This window comes from Rhea americana, unplaced genomic scaffold, assembly GCF_003343005.1.
Source record: "Rhea americana isolate MKP2758 unplaced genomic scaffold, rheAme1 scaffold_164, whole genome shotgun sequence".
Taxonomy (NCBI): Eukaryota; Metazoa; Chordata; class Aves; order Rheiformes; family Rheidae; genus Rhea; species Rhea americana.
The window spans coordinates 1,169,779-1,186,826 of record NW_028185750.1 but is presented as its reverse complement, the minus strand read 5'-3'; the positions used below and the strand labels follow the sequence as shown (position 1 = coordinate 1,186,826).

Sequence of the window (17,048 nt, the reverse complement as noted above, 5' to 3'; positions counted from 1 at the left end):
AAAGGATGTCCCATGCAAACCGATCTGAACTCGGACTCTTCCCGGAGCGTGCGTCTGACGGTGACATTTAACGTGGTTCTGGTTTCAATGAGGTAGTTGGGTYGCTTGGATTGCGTTTGAGTGCCRATCGGCTTTAAAATACTCCAGCTGTGATACTCGCCTAGAACCGTACTCCCTGATTAAAATTCTCCGTTGCCCGAGAAAAGCTCCTCCTGCTGTCGAGCGCGCTTCGTGAAGCGGAGCCGAGCCGTCCCGGCGGGTGCTCGCGGCGCTGAAATTTCCGTGGGAGCTGTCTGCAGTGACATCTACTGACACGAGCAGAGATTGACTGCAAGGTCTAAGGGGCAAAATTTACTGATACAGTAATTCAGCATCTCTTTTATTATATTGTCACCTTCTCCGCTTCCCCAGTGATGCTACTTCCAATACCTGCCTGTCCGTGTCTTCCGTAACCGTCTCCTGCTGTTTTCAGTGCTTCRGGCATGGAATTCTTCCTAGGCAGCAGCCAGGACAACTGTCGCAACGGTTCCTGTAAGATCCTSTGTATGAAGTTCACGAAAATATGTCCAAAAAAGCGTGGTGTTTGTACTTAAAATAGTGCTGTACATCAATATTGCTGAAAAGCTGCTGTTGCTCTGACTGTTGTTTTTCCGCTTTTTAATGACTGGTTAGGTGCGTCATTGGGATGTGTATGAAAAGGGCATTGCAAAATCGGGTTTTGTTTGCGCTCTTACACACTTAGTGATACTTAATAAGGAGTATTTGAGGAGTTCTGTGTGTATATTTGCTCATTTTTCTTTTTTAATGACAAACACAAACTGGATAAAAATTAAGATGAGTTAGGAAAATCCTTTCACACCTTGAATCTCAATTTTCTTTTTTTTTTTTTTTATTCTTTTTTGGTGTTTCTGCCTTTCCAAGGGAGATTTTTCAGTTTCTCTTCTTAACTCTACCGTTGCAACACAACTTTGTTCGTTGCTGTGTCTTAAAAGTACTTTGCTTGTAGCTGTAATGAGAATAGGAGTAAGCTGCCYGATGGTGACTGTTTCGTAACATGCATGTGCATCTGTCTTGCAGAAATGCTGCTCATGGATTCTCGCTTATTCAGGTGGACAGTATGAAGGTCACCATGAAGGATATCTTACAAAAGGCCTTAAAGAGAAGGAAAGGATCACAAAGAGGCTCAGGTGGGTTATTTATTGTATTTTGTAGAATATAGTGCTTTTCCATGAGCATATTTTACATCTCTTTTTAACTCTTGGGAAGGATGCTCAGTTTTTTCAGTGGATACTATGATTTTCAATACTACTCAGAAGCAGTTCTATGYAGAGGTTATGTTCTAGATACTAGCAGAAAGCAGACAATGAAGGAGCTGCATAACATTTGCTGCAAAGCAATATATTCATTACTGCAAATATTTATTTATGATGACAAAGCCATTTACATTCAAGTCCAGCTAGTGATAGTTTGAGATGAAGGGTGAAAACACAGAAAGACCAGTCCTTCCTACAATTTCTATGCTTTTAATTTTTRTAAGGCAGTGGTGCTTAATGTGATTTTAAATAATTTAAAGGATTAGTTTTTACCTGCAGAGAAAAAATATTTACTTCTTGCAGTATTGTTAAAAGACTACTATTATAGTAAAGACATATCAACATTTGAAAAAAAGAAAATGTACAATACTTGTTATATATTASAGCAATGCTTTTTCAGACTTTAAGTGTACATTCACATACATATTACATATATATTTTTTTTTCCAAAGTGCAAGGCTGAGATATCTTTTCAGCAACAAGAAATAATTATTGTGAGACATTGCACTGAGTCTTGTCAGGCAACAAAAGAACTTTAATATAAACCTATCTATACACTAGGTAAAGATAAGCATCTTGTCTTTGTAAATGAATGAAACCTCCGTATATCCCCTTAGTTTTAACTATGTGAAAAGAAAATAAACCCTGTTCTGTTTAGAAAAAGTAGTTCAGTGCAGTTTTTAAACGAGTGTATAATCTGTCATGGATTTAATTAGCTATCTTCAGATGAAAGCTGAAGTTTTAATAAAAGTTAGAAGAGATAACACAGTGAAGGACACGGATGAGCTGTCTCAAGGCCATATTCCAAGGGAACGATAAGAGCTGTAAAAAATGGCAGAGGAGAGCAATTGAATGAAGCAATGAAAATCTGATTCTCGTAAAAAAAAAAAANNNAGAGAGAGAGAGCGAAAGAAAAAGGGAGAGCGAGAGCTGCTGGGCGGTGGTAGCTGAGACCCGCTCGCGTCTGCGGGCGGTCTGGCCGCGCGCCAGGCGTCATTGTTCCCCCTCGGCTGCGGCGGCTCGGTCCAGATGTGCCAACTGCACGTTGCGGCTTTTGCCAGCTGACTGCGCCGTTTGATAACCAGCTCTCTGGATGCCCATCACTGGCCGCAGAGATAGAATTAAATGATGATGATCTTCCCACAAGTTGGGAGAGGAAACAATGCATATAAATCTTGATTTCATCTCAGCGTGAGAAGTCTTTATCCATCATCACTCATAATGAACAAGTCGTTAGCTGCGATGAATGGTGTTCTGTTTTTTTCAAACACCTCTTTTGTTCACTTTTTGGGTGACTTTTATTTATTTCCTGGGGTCAGGTTTCTCTTCCCTGAAGGGAGATGGCTAAAGGATTCGCTTAGCTCAATCTTTAAACTACTTCCTTCCTTCCTGTAACAGACGTTACTCTCTGTCCTTTTGAAATTTGTATTTGCTCTAATTTTGTTACTTTTATTCAGTAGTTTAGAAAAGGAATGGAACTGTCATTTGTTCCTTCAGCTAATACATTAATTTCTGCTGTCTTGGCACTCCTCTGTAATAACAATTTTTCACTAGGTGTACAAGCATATATATTTTTTTCTGAATTTTTAGATTATATAAGAAATCATTTACATTTACTTTACATAAATTATCTGCGTGACATCTCTCCTCTTTGAAATATGATCATTGTCYTTGTTGTGGATATAAATCACAATATAAGTCATAACTAAAATCTGATTTTTTTCATTACTTATATGTGTATTTACTTTTGAACATATAAACAGATTTGTAGAACTAAACAGTGTTGGTTGCAAATTTTGGTTTAAGCTTGTGTATAGATATGTCCAGAATTAGGACCTGCAGCTGTAGGTTTTGTGTATTGGGAGTCATTGCTGGAAGAGTGATCACTTTGGGAAAAGCTTTTTGCTTTTTTTCCCCCATATTCCTGAATTTCATAAAATAAATATTTTCTTTATTTTTAAAACTATGAGCACTCTTAGTGCCTTATTGAAATCAGATAATACTGTCACATGAGGGAAGTGATGTCTGAGATTCAGTATTCATATATTAATATGATAAATCATAAATTAAACTTTGTTATTCCAATTATTATTATACTTTCCCTATCCAAAACTGTGACTCATAAGGTAGCAGACTCTTTTTTCAATCTTGCCTTTCATCTTTAAAACGGCACTGTATTGCAAAAAGTGCAGCTGTTCTCACAGAGGGATCCACTTGCTTGCACTGCCCTCTGGATCTGAAACAAGCCATTTACAGTCTCCCTATACTGCTGTTAGCAGAATGGGATGAAAATGCTGCCTGTGTTTAAAGGACAGTTAAAACTCAGAATGCTACCTGCTGGGCATGGATTGACTGGAGATGGAGTGGAAAAAGGTCTTGTCTTCGTTTTTCATCTAACACCAAATTTCTTGTCTTTAGAGTGAATATGCCTCTTACTTTCAGTGGGAGATGCTCAGATAAATGGAATTTAAGATCAGACTATTAACACAGTACAGTTCTGTGCCTTTGTAGTTTAAGTCATTATCAAGCAGTGGATTAAGATGTCAAAGATCTGAATAAAAGAGGATATAATTTAGGAAAAGCATTTCTTCTCATTCAGCAACACTTCCTTTTAAGTTAATTGCTCTAATTTAAAAAAAAAAAAAAACTAACCAAAAAGAGACTTAACGTATTTACTTAAAGTAGCTGTAATACTTTAATAAAGTGGAATGCCTGTGAACTTTTCTGTGCTTTTCTTATGTACCTACAGACTAGTCTTCACAGAACAAATGAATTTATTATGTTTACAGCCCATGTTATTTTCAAGTGCTCAGGTAAAAATTTGCTTTCTGGCCTGTTTTCAGTACTGACAGAGATGATGTATTTCAAATCGATCCTGCTTTTATGGGAGAATGCAACATTGGTTGGTTGTTTTGGATGAGGAGAAAATTGAAGACATGCTGTTGCATAGTCTGGAAGTGGACATCCCATTATGACAAGAGCTAAGATACTAGACTAGTTTTCTCCAGTTATTTTATTCAGCTAGTAATCTGCAGCTTACAAGTATGTTTTTCAATGAGCTGTTGAGTTCCAAGTTCCTGAAAATCCATATGCCTAGGTTACCTCTGTGAAGCAATGACCTTCTGGATTTCTCTGTTTTTGACTTTTGTTTAAAAATGCCATTACCATCCTTGTAGCTACCAACCTTTACCTACCTTCTGAAGCATGAGACTGGTAATGACAGAGTTTGTCGTGACGAATGGTAGCACAGAGTTCAGTTTTTTAAAAGTTCTGTTTTAATATGTGCACTGATGTTAATGTACAAATATATGTTGGGTGAACTTTCTCTGTACAAATTACAAATGTGTTTTTTTTTTTTCCAAAATCCCTTTTTTGAAAAGACCAAAGCTGAGTATGAGACTGCAAATTAACTTCAAGACAAAGATAATTTGTTGTATGAAGATACAGGTCAATAAGTTGTGATAGAAACAGTTTATGACCTTATTTCATAATAAGTAGCATGAAAAAAGTGGGAAAAAATAATTATATTTAGCTCTACATAGGTATTATGTTAGATTAAATTATTGCAAATTCTATAAATTACTATGCATTCTTTGCAGTTTTCCTTTCTTGGTGTCACACAACTTTTGCCTTGAAGGTATGAACATTTTTAGTATTGAAAGCTATTGATCATTTTAAAATAGTGATCTTTGAGTGAATCAATGGGAAATGCAAGTGGTAAAATCATCTGTATGTGTTGTAGTTGAGAGAACCACACCCCTTAAGTCATTTCCTAAAGGTTGTACTGAGGCGGTGTTTTGGGAACCTCACGAACAGCTCCACAGTGGACGGCAGTAGGGAGTTAATGGGAATACTGTATCACTTCTTGCCACAGGCCCGAGTAACAAACTGGAAGAAGTGTGTGAATGGTTGCAAGTTAGGGAAAAGCCTGTAACAAACAGTCAGTGCTACGTACTGGAGAAGATAAATCTGCAGAGGAAATTGTTGAGGCAGATGTTTAATTAGTTAGAGTAAGGCTGGATAAATCAGGATAGGAGCTGTCTACGCAGATATGCTGGTTTGCCTTGCTTTTCTCAAGGCTGGTTTCATTGTCTTGAAAGCTAACTGTCCTTTTAGCTTAGGAAAGAAGCAACAAAAGCAGTCATATAACCTCTCTCCTATTGTAATGGATTTCCTTGTGTACACTCATAAAATGGAAAATGTAATTGATGTTTTCTTATGGTAATGAAAAATAACTAAGTAGAATACTTTATCTTCAATTTATTTAACCTATTGCATGCTCACTGCAAATGAGTGTTTTACATGCGAGCTGGAAATAAAACACTCTTGGTTGTGGAATGAGCTCCCAGAGCAGGCTGGTCTAATCCAGAGATGAACCACCTTGATGGGGGCTTAGTGAAATCTTTCTTGTAAGAGAGTTTTCTCTTTTCTTTAAAAAGAAAAAAAAGAGAGAGAGACAGAGAAGTCAGGATAGGACCGTATCCTAACCAAGACATTCCACAGCAGTAAGGAGAGAAGAGCTCAAGGCTCCGTTAAGGTCGGTGGGGACTTTGTTATGCCTGTCAAGTTTACCTGGGCAGTGCTTCGGTATTGTGGTAATGGCAGTGGAGAGAATCCTGACGTGTGTAGGTGCTGTGAGGATTGCTGGGTATAAACCCGCGGTGTGTGGAGTTCTGTCTTTAACAGTGGTTTTGGAAGCTGTGGGCAGTCCAGCAGCTGATGGTCTGAAATGTGGCAGATCTGAAAGGGAACCACATATGTGAAATCAGGAGCATAAGAACTTCTCATTCTTCCTGAACTTGTCAGTGGAAATGTTGGACTGGGGCTGTATGGATTTTGGACAGATACAACAATRGAGTCTTGAAATGCTTTTTGGAAAGTGAGATTTGGGTGTTTTAATATGTTTTAATACTCGATATAATTATACTCCCTAGAAATCAGTAAGAGTCTTAATATTAATTTCAAAAAGGAGTAGACTTTAGGCATGCTTTCRATACCCGAGGCTCATGTTTTGCAGAGCAAGTCCTGGAAGAAGAACAGATAGCATTGTGTAAATGTAAAATACCATTATCAATGTATATATTAATTTATGTGACTGCTAAACCATTTTCCTAGATGATCAATCTAGTGTTTATTTCTGCWGGTCCCACTTTCACCAATACTTGCACATTTTCGAGTTAGCCAGTAAGACTTACCGTAAGAATGTGGGTTATGGTAAACATACATTTTAAAACCCTTCTTTCCAGAAAGGCTCAGTTTCACCAAGAAAGAGTAGTTGTTCCGAGATGAAATGCAGAGACCCTTGTGTGCAGATACCGCAATACRGCTGAGTCCTGGTCTGACAGCATCCCACAAGTTGCAGTAGACAAGTAGATCTTATCAGTCTTTCTGTATCTGGACTAAAGCCTGATTTAAGTATTTTCTGTGAAGTACGTTTGCATGGCGTACTATTTTAAGAACATAAGAAAGATGATGACTTTGTTCTTCATATTTTGTGTATCTTAATGCCGTGGTAATTTTCTAATTAAATGTGTGCAGAAATTATATGTACGCTTGAAAGCTATATTCATCTTCCTCTCTTTTTTCCAGCTATCCATCCTTTTACTCTTTCACAGATATGTTTTCTGGCATACCAGTTGGCCTTTCCTCCAGAGCTTAACTGTAGAGTAAATAAGAGTGCAAAGAGAATATGTACAGAGAGTTTGTTTTCAAACAAATTCAGCATTGATGTCAGTATATAAAAACTGAATGTTCCTAGAAGGAAATGAGAGACAAAACTAAACAAAATACTGAAACATTAGAATAATCCTGCCTGCTTCTGGTCCATGTCAGCTTCTCTTCATYTGAAATTTCATGTGAACAGAGAAGCCTTGTCTGATTAATCTTGTCTGATTTTAAGTAGAAATTCTTTGCAAGATGAACATGCTACTGATTATTATTTAATAGCTGCTTCAAACTGTAAACATTTCTAAACCAGGAATACTCAATCCTTTTAAGAGMAAAATGCTATACAAGTTTAATTGTTATAAACAATATCTTCTGCCAACATTTCACAGACATGACCTGTATTTTCCGTGGGTTAGAGTGAGAATTATTAGCTTAGTATTCTGTTCTGTTTGAAGAAAGACTAACGCTTTTTTTCTTTAAATGAAAACAGCTGCTTTACAATAACATTCAAGTCCCCAACAGCTGTCAACTATTTCTTTTTGCATTCTTTAAAGTGTGTAAAGTGACCAAAAATAGTCTAAAATAATCTTACTAATCTGGATAAGTATATTATCTCACTGCCGCAGGAAACTGAATAATAAGGAAAGAGAAAAAAATCAAGAAGTAGGGATAGAACATAAAAAGAAAAGCCTCCATATCGTATTTTAGTCCGTACCATGGAATCAAAGGAATTATAGTTTTAAAGACCTATTAAAATAATCTGTTCCATCACCCAGGTAACTTAGAGCTGTGGCGAATGGTACAATCTATTAATGCATGTTCTGTAATGGTTTATTATTTTTGTATGTAGTTTTTTCACACAAAGCTATTAAGTTATCTTTCAGAAATTTGAGAACAGTAGTTCAAAGTAGAGAATTCTGATAAATAAATGAGGCTTATYTTTAATTGAAAAAGCAACTAGAAAAGATCCAAATTCTATTTGAAAATACACTTTATAACATATCAGTTTCAGCACCACCTTTAAAGGCAAATTTAATGTCTATAACATGCTTTTGAAACTGTTTGTAAACACATTTTATTCAAAACTTAAATGGGAGATAGGCAAAAACTGTAATACTATTTGTATGAAAAAGCACTTATTGTCAGCTATTCTGCAAGGCCCAAGGGAAATTGCAAGGATGCAGTAGAACTGAAGGTTTTCATTTAAACTTGTCCCATGATTTTCCTATTTCTGGAGTATTTCAGCAGTTCTGTTTGTAAATACTTGGTCCTGATGCGGTGCTGCCGTATTCAATTTGTCTTGTTCCTCCCTTGCTCGGATGCTAAGGAGACCTGGCACGCTCTGAAGTGCTGGGAAGGGGCAAAACAGCTTTGTGTCACTACAGCCTGAAAGGAAGAAAGCAAGCATATCAGAGAGGAGGAGAATTGGGAATGAAGTGGTGGCCGCAGACAGAGAGGATAGCTGGCAGTAAAGAGAAAGGAAAGGAGCAATTTATAACGTGCATATATCGCTTTGTGGAACAGATTGTCTTCAGTTCTGAAGGCATATGTATTTTGGTGGGCTTCTCAATGAGTTCTGTATCTAAAGCACAAGATCAGTGTCTCTGCTGCCWGTTTAACATGCTGTCCTTCTAAAACTACCTCTTAGACTTTGAATACCAGATCTATTTCTTGCAATGTACCCATCTCAATTTCTGAACTATYGAAAGTTAGATCTTTCAAGAAATATAAAGCTGTCACTTTTAGAAGTATCCCTAATGGTCTCAGAAACGGAGCACAGCTCGTCTAAAGTTTCTCAAAAGGTTAAACTCCTTGGAATCYTGTGCTGTTTGCCTATTAAGTTATTATTAGCATTGATGAAAATGTTTCTTGTTATTCTCTAGAAGTAAATATTTTTCTTTCAACAGAGGATTAAGACTGATGCTGACCTGCAGCGCGTTGCTAGCAGGTGCCCTGCGAGCCCGCGCTCTGGGAGGGAGAGGTGCCRCTGGGACTACCACCTGGAGGAACCGTTCCCTCCCTCCCTCCGGAGGACTCGGCTCGCTCCGGGGCAGGGTGCCGCTGTCTGCAGCGCCGCGGCCGGGGCTGCCCCGGCACTGGGAGCGTGGGTCGTGGCTGCCGTTTTCAAGAGAGTAGTTATATGTGACAGGTAAACATGAAATAGGGGAAAAAACAAAGCATGTGCAAAAATGCTAATTCTGAGTATCTTTAAAACGGTACCCGTTTTACCATAGYGTATGGTAGGGATCGTCGAAGAGGGAGTGCTTTGGAGAGGCAGAGTGTTAGAAAGCAGCAGGAAGGTGGAAGCTACTGGACTGCAGATTTTAAGATGAGGGAAACCATCAACTCTGAACTCCTTTCTATCACAGGCCAGCAAATCRCACCTGGTCATCTTGTGTTACAACATCAGCGTGGGGCAACTGGCAGAGTCGCACCTTCTGGGAAGGTGTGTCGTGGTGGTGGGACCTAGAAATGCAGAATCCATCTCTTTATTTGTTCTTGTTCTTAAAATAAATAAATAAATAATAATTAAAAAAAGCTCTAGATCTCCTACTTCAGCATCCACCTCCAGTTCTGTGCTGGCTTTAACGCATGCATGCCAGGSGGGCTCTGAGCACCCTGAGATTGCGTTGGAAGAAAGAGATGGGGGAAATGGGCAAAAAGAAAAGGCTGGTGTATGAGAAAGGAGAATTAGGAAGATAAAAGAAAGCATGTAAAACCACAGCCCTGTGATTAAAACATTTTAAAGAGATGAATCATGATCAGAGTGAACTGTCATTAAATTTGATGTTATTTTTGAATAAGGGTAACTAACTGAGGAATTTAAAATTTTTAAGTAAATAAGTAGATTATGTGTATGTTTGCACTGACTTTTAAAGAGATGGAACCCTCAGAATCCGTGGCAGCGAAAAGTACGTTGGTTTGGATTTCCCTGCATTTACATGTGTGTGTTCCTGCTTAAGAGGCAGTTTTGAGTTTCGGTGGTCTTCGGTGCTTTGTTTTGCGTAATTATAGCATCCCTAAAGAGTTGCCTCTCCTCAGTTATGAATAGCTTTATTCAGCAATTCTCTGTTTTTCCTTACGTGAAGCTGTTTGTATTAGAAGGATTTAAATTAAAAGAACGTCAGTCTTTGCAGATCCTCGGTGCGGCTCTCTCCCGCTTGCTGCTCGTGTTTCACTGAAGAGGAAACGTAGTAAAAGAGGCGCAGGTTTAGCCGCGTAGCCCGCCGCAGTCACGCTGCTCTGCCGCGGGGCAGCGCGCTCTGCCTGGCCGTGGCTGGGTGCTGGCCCAGCAGCACCCTGGTTCCCACGCGCTCGGGGAGCTGTGTATGCGTCAGACGTTTCTTTGTTTGGCCTCTGCCTTGGTGTGTGTGTTAGGTTTGCTTGGTATTTATTTAGYAAAATACCTTCCGTAGGGCTGCTGTTCTGGGAGGATAAACACTGCTTTGCTGCAGAAGGTATGATAGAGGCTCCTTGGAATCATTTCCTTTTGCCTGCAAACCTCATTTCTGTTTGGCAAAGGCTATAATTCATTTTATGTATTTATTTAATTTCAGCAAGCCCTTTCTCTCCCGCCTGCGGGTGTTGGCCAGGTACTGGCACGACTGGTGACAGGGACGTGAGCACCTGGGGAGCAGCTCACTGTGAACAAAGTTTGTGGATAGTTTGTCAGAACAGAAATAGCTCATTAGTCCTGGGCATTTAGACTGATGGGATTTTGCTCATCAGCCAGAACTACTGATGAAAATTTTTCATGTCTGGACTCTGAAATGAATGCGAAGGATTGAAATGAGTCAATTTTATAACTGTTGGTATTGAAATCTTACATTCATTGTTTTTTTCTGGATTGGTAATAAAGCTGGAATTTTTGTGACCTTTTAAATTCTATAATTTGGTGTTTGTACAGTAGAGACTTTTTGTTTAATTTATATATTGATGAAAGGAGATACTCTTGATATATTTGGTACATGCATGGAACCATCTCCATCCTGCTGTTTTTCCTGAAGCCTGAAGTGCATCCTTCTGGGTGGCTGCATTACCCCTTGTTGCAACATGACTGCTTACACATCTGTACCCAGGGGAAAACACCTTTCTGACTTGATAATCCAAGTCAGTAATGTAGAGACCTTATTTTGATGTACATCTCAAATAACCATCTGAGCTTGGATTACAGGATGTTCATGCTAGTGCTATCTTTTAGGAGGCAGACTGYGCTACCCCCCCTGTGGAGGGGACTTAGTGCGTGTTAGCTGTAGCATATACCTCCCTGCCAGCCTCACGTACAACTGATTGTCTTGACATTTTTTTTTTTAATTCATGATTTTAAAAAAGCTTTCTGGATAACGTATTTCTGCCATAGGTACCTTACATTATGGATGAAACATGAGGATTTCTTACTTGTTTCGGCTTTATTTAGGGGTACACATTGCTAATGTAGGAAGAAAAAAAGTCTGTAACAGCAAATAAATAAAATACTTCTGTTAATATGCTGCTGATACCAGTTTGCTGCTAGTTATATTGCATGCCTTTTTGTCCGCAAGAGCAACACATAAATGAAGTGTGGTTGTTTCTTTTTAAGGGGATTTTGACTAAATTCTTTAATTTCACTGGCTGTCAAGGTAGTGTTAAGTAAAATGGGTTTGAACTGCTGTAGTTTTTGTGTACTGGACTAGATGTCAGAAACCTTTGCCATCACTGGAAATTCTGTCACTCTGGATTTACTATCTGTTTCCCACAGCTGAATTCTTAAGCAGTGTGATTTAACACCTTGGCTCTCCATCAGCCAGTCCTGGCATTTATTTGAATGCATTACTCCACTGGTTTCCATAAACTATTTTACAATTGTTTCAAATAAATGACTGTTTATTTCTACAAAAACCATCTGTATTTCTGTGGAGAGCAGCAGATAACTGTATGTAAAATTTGGTAATGTCACAACAGTGCAAGTTAAGAAAAACAGATTGGACTAAAAAAAGTCTCATGCTTGTTAAGGATTTGTTTTCACTATTTAAATATCATTACTTATTAAGCAATATTTGCATTTTTAATGATAAAAATCTTTATTCCACTTCAGAGGTGTTGAGGAGCTCTGGGGATTTTTAACAGATAAACAGATTTAAGATGTCCTCATAGCAGTAGAATTTGAGATATAAACATTCTGGCTTTTCAACTATTTCCTCTCAAACTGTTTACATATTTTCTGTTGTTTTATTGTTCATTGCCAAACACACAATGAAATCCTTGCCCCTTCTGTTGTGTTCGACGAAAATATCTGCAGCAGAAGGCCGGAGACCTCTATCTGTGCTTAGTTTCTGTGTTCTTCATGCTGTGTTGGTGTTTTCCTTCTGCAGTTCTCCTTTATTTATATTCTTTGTTCAGTATTCAGCTTGTAACCAAAGGTCAATATCCTGCACTGGTGGGAAACCTGGGCTTCCCCTGCACCTCTAGGGAGCTACTTTCCAGGAAGACCTTCCAGAGGATGATGGCATGGCTCAGATTGTGTGTTCMCAGTCAGTTTTGAATGAATATCCAGACTGACTGTTCTGCTTCTTCCRTATGTTATGTATGTGYTTGGCAGAGTGAAAGCTAGAATCCATAGCCTAATATTTAGCACAATGGATGCRTTTTGTCAAATTATTTGAAATGATAGAAATATGTAAACTCTCTTCTTCTCATGACCATGTAATAATGGTGACACATTTCCAGCAAATGCCTTCTATAGCAAAAATTTTAAAAAGTAACAAGAAAAATAAATATAAATATAGTTTAAACTCAGAAGAAATCACACTTTCAAAAGCTTTGGTTTGAGCAAGAAAGCAGTAAATCATATGTAGTTGCAAAAGAAAAAACTTAAAATAGGGAAGTAGCACGGACATCAACATTAAATGTTTATCAGCTGCTTTCTTTTTACTGCTTTCCTGTCTTGTCTCTGTACATGGGCAGAACTCGAAACATAGCTCCTGCTTACTGTTTGCCTGGCGTCTACTGCCTTGACATCTACTGCCTTGACTCTTAGGGACCTTGACTCTTGGGGAAGGATAGCCAACGTGTCCTTAAATTTCTGATTTTTCATACGTTGCTATGGAATTACAGCCGTACAAGCACTTGAGATGCTGCGTGGCTGGTGTTGCTGCGGAGGCGTGAGTGGTCTTGTGCTTTTCTCCCAGGTAGCACAGGCTGGTGTAACACGGTCTCCTTCATCCTGCTGGGGCTGTGCCTCCCCTTCTCTTTCCCGGTGCCATGAAGCTTCCTGTTAGCGTGCGCAAAGAAAAGGGAAGAGCAGTTTTGGAAGAGCTTGAATATGGAAACACTGAGCTGTTAAATATGATGTACAATATACTGCTCATAGGGGCAAGTATTACCCTTATTTTTGGAAAGAGCTCAAGGACAGACTAGTATATCTTGACTACTTTACTAGGCAAACTGTGAAATTGTAAAATGAAATTGCTGCAGAGAGTGAAATTAATAGACATTAATATGGACAAATATGATATACTAAGGAAAAAAWTTGCTTAGATTTTGTAGAAGTGCCTCAGAAACCTGTGAGCAGTCTTTGAAGAAGTCAGGGACCCTCTGAATAAGGATGATGTGTTTTATATAGCAGGCGTTGACTTCCAAAAAGATTTGACAAAAGCTCATAAAGCAATTAAGCTGTCACAGGATGAGAAGGAGGATCCTCACATGGATTAATAATTGATTAAAAGACAGGAAACAAAGAATAGGAATAATGGCCCTCCGTTATTAGTAACTAGGTTACTGGTGGAGTTCCAGTGGAATTGGTGGAACCTGCATTGTTCAGCTAATGTGTGGCGTGGAAAAGGAGGTGAATGCTGATGTGACAAAATGTGCTGTTGATACAAAGGAAGTAAGAATAGTACAAATAAAAGCTGCCTGTGAAGCGCTGCAGAAGTATCTCACAATGCTGAGTGACAGGACAATAAAACGGGAGAGGGAATTCAGTGTCAATGAGTGCAAAATAATATACATGGTGAAAAGCAACTGTAACTATATGTATACAATGATGGGCTCTAATTACCTCCTATCAGTCAAGGAACGGATCTTGGAGGAGTCGTGGATAGTTCTYTGAACACTTCAGCTCAGTGCTTAGGAGCAGTCAGAAAGACAAATTGAAATTAGAAATTAGGAAAGGAATGGAGAACAAAACAGAAAGCATKATTATACTACTGCATAAATCATGATATGCCCACACATCAATTGTWGTACTTTATCTCAAAAAGGATATTATAGAACTAAAAAGATACAGAAGTGGATGACTGTGAAAATGGATCAGACGTGTGAAATGAGTACATGGTAAGCAGAGTAGGTATTTGCTAGTTTGGAGAAGACATGTCTGCAATAAAAGAGAAGTCTATGAAGTATATGTGGTAGAAATGTAAATAGGGACAGTGTTATCTCTGTTCTTCATAAAACAAGAACTACATGGAACCAGAAAAGGCAGGTAGGCAAAGATTTTGAAACAAAAGAGGATTCGTTTTCTCACACAGTGTAATTAATTGGGGAACTCATTGCCCTAGAACATTATGGAAATCGGAAATATAAAGGGGTTAAAAAGCACTTTAGACAAATGCATAGGCAATAAGGGAAGCAGAAGCAGTGGAGAAAGCATGGCTGGAGCTGGGGTTTTTGTGCGAATTCCTGGCACTCCGGAGAGCCAGGCAAGGGCGACGGTAAACGGTGAGGTATGTTGCAGAGGCTAATGCTGTCGAAAGACAGTTTTAAACCTTTTTTTTGTTGTTGTTGTTTATACTGATCATCTTAATTTAGTTTAGTTTGACAACTCTACAAAGATTCAAACATTGAGCTAAATCTTTATGTAATCCCCATTTTACACTATTAACTTGTTTGCAGATTGAAATGGGTTTTGTTTGGTGTTTTTGTTTAAAGCTTTTTTTTTCTTTTTGAGTGTTAGCGTTTGTTTATTGTGCGGATTCAACCCCTGACCATGGTATTCTTCATTGCTATTGAAAGTTAATGGGGGAAAAATTGCATTCCAAACATTTGAACCTGTAGTAGCCATGGCTGAACTTAGTTGATCTCTGGTGATCGGTTCAATTTAGTTACGATTTTTAGCCATTAGGCTGGGGTTGAATGATGGTGATTTGGTTGAGGCCAAATGTCTGTAGAAAATTGGCTGTTTGATAAGAGCCCTGTTATCAGAGGGGGATACTTTCTCATTTACATTTAGATGAGTATTGATTATTTATTTACTCAGAGAAGTGAGATTCGTTCCCAATCTTATCTCTCTCGTCTCTGCTTGTCAGCAGAAAGAGAGATAGAGCTCCTGACATCAGCCCAAGATAACAGCACTTTGTAGTGAAGATAAAAGTTGGAATGGGCCTTTTTCTAGTCTTGACTGAAAGGATAAGTTTTAAAAATTAGAACTGATGGGTCATGCTTTCAAAACCCCATTCTGAAGGCTTTGCAGCTTAAATGGGCGACAGAATTGGTTTGTTGCTATGAGGATGGCCATTCCCCTTTTGTAAGAGAATTGTTTAATTTGATTATGCTGTGTGATTCTCCCTGGGCCACAGGAAAATAATGTTACGGAGTGTAGTATTTGGGTTTGTTTTTAATTCCTGATAAACCTTCCTCTGTTCTCTAAGGGGTATCTTGAAATAACAAACTACAGTAGATAGCTGTAAGCAGAAACCAGCCGCTAATGGTGCGGATGGCTAAAGGGGCTTTTTACCTGGAAGGGATGTGCATTACTGGAAGCGCATCTGCACGCGAGGCGTGCGGGCTTGTGCGTCGGGTGGAGATGTGCAGAGCAGCGTTCTGTCCTTCTGCTGAAGTGAGCCCGGTTCCTGAGCAGCTGGTGCTCTGTCAGTGTGCTAAAAAATCCACCGGCGAGTAATTGCTGCGGCAGCGTGTGCTGCTGCTGGTGGCATTTGCATTACGCGGTGTAGGCATTTGCTCCTAGTTGCAGGGTATTTTTCCAGCAGCGTGGTCCGGGAAGTGAGAACACGGGTCTGCCTAAGGCAGCTTGGCTCCCAGACCTGCTGGGAGAGGGCCCAGCTTTCACACCCTCCCCTGGCGCTCGCCCGCGCGAGCGGCTTGGAGGGCTTGAGCAAAGAGGGGGTGCTGGATGGCTCGGCTGCTTCTGCTTCGTCAGGTTTGGGCCGTTCCGGACTGCTGTTTTGGTTCGCTCTTCCTCCCTGGACGCCTGAGCGCGTGTTTCTCCAAGGCCTGCTTGCTTTGCCCCGTCACCAGTTTCTCACCTTCCAAGTATTTGTGACAAGGTGCCAGGACTTCAGTAGGGATTTTTATCTGTTCGTGTTCTCCGCTGGGTATTTTGCCCCGGTAACTTCCATTTCAGCTTCTACTATAATTAYGTCATTTGAACTTGTGAGAGAAGCCTTATATCAAACTCCTCTCCAGAATTACCCTAATATTTTTCATCTGTTGTGAAGTAAAGGTCATGTAAATGTGTACAGATATTTTAAATACATTATTTAAGAGTAGATCTAGAAATCCATTTACACATTTTAATGAATTCCACAATATTTTCTATTTTAAAGGAGTTACTCGGGCAAAACGTGCCTCAATTTCTAGGCTTTTGTTCTATTTGTTAGTTTATTAACAGCTGGTTAGTCCAAGCTGGCCACAAACTGGATAACAACAGTTTGGGTGATTCATGTGATCACAGAATTCTCAAGTTGCTTCAGATAAAAACCGTATTTTTTATATTGGCATGGTTGTGGTAAAGGTTATGATCACTAACAGCTTTCTGCAGGATGGCAGGAAGTGCGTTAAGTGGAATGAGAATTGTTTCTGAGATACTCCGTTTTCTTCCTTAAACGGCTCTAGCTGTTGGGGCCTGAGCTCGTAAGGAGAGAGGATGAACGGCGGCCGAGCCCCTCTTTTTAACTTGGTCCCCTTGCAGTTGTGCATCTGATCCAGCCGTAATTTTCAGCCTTTCGTACCGTGTATGTTTTACCTAACGGTAAAAAGTGGTCCGGGCAGCGCGGGAGGAGGGCGGAGAGGGGCCCGAGGAGGAGGAGGAGGAGGGGGCGCGCTCGGGGCCCGGAGCGCTGCCGGCACGGCCGC

General features: G+C 39.6%; 1 protein-coding gene across 3 annotated transcripts in view; it reads left to right on the top strand.

The window, feature by feature from the left end:
- The window catches only part of MAPKAP1 (MAPK associated protein 1), a 107,807-nt gene that overhangs the window by 60,775 nt on the left and 29,984 nt on the right, over positions 1 to 17,048 (top strand). For all 3 annotated transcript variants that reach the window (XM_085300482.1, XM_085300484.1, XM_085300481.1), the window contains exon 7: positions 1,078 to 1,187. In XM_085300482.1, coding sequence (XP_085156608.1) covers positions 1,078 to 1,187 — 110 coding nt within the window. The remainder of the gene's footprint in view (positions 1 to 1,077; positions 1,188 to 17,048) is intronic.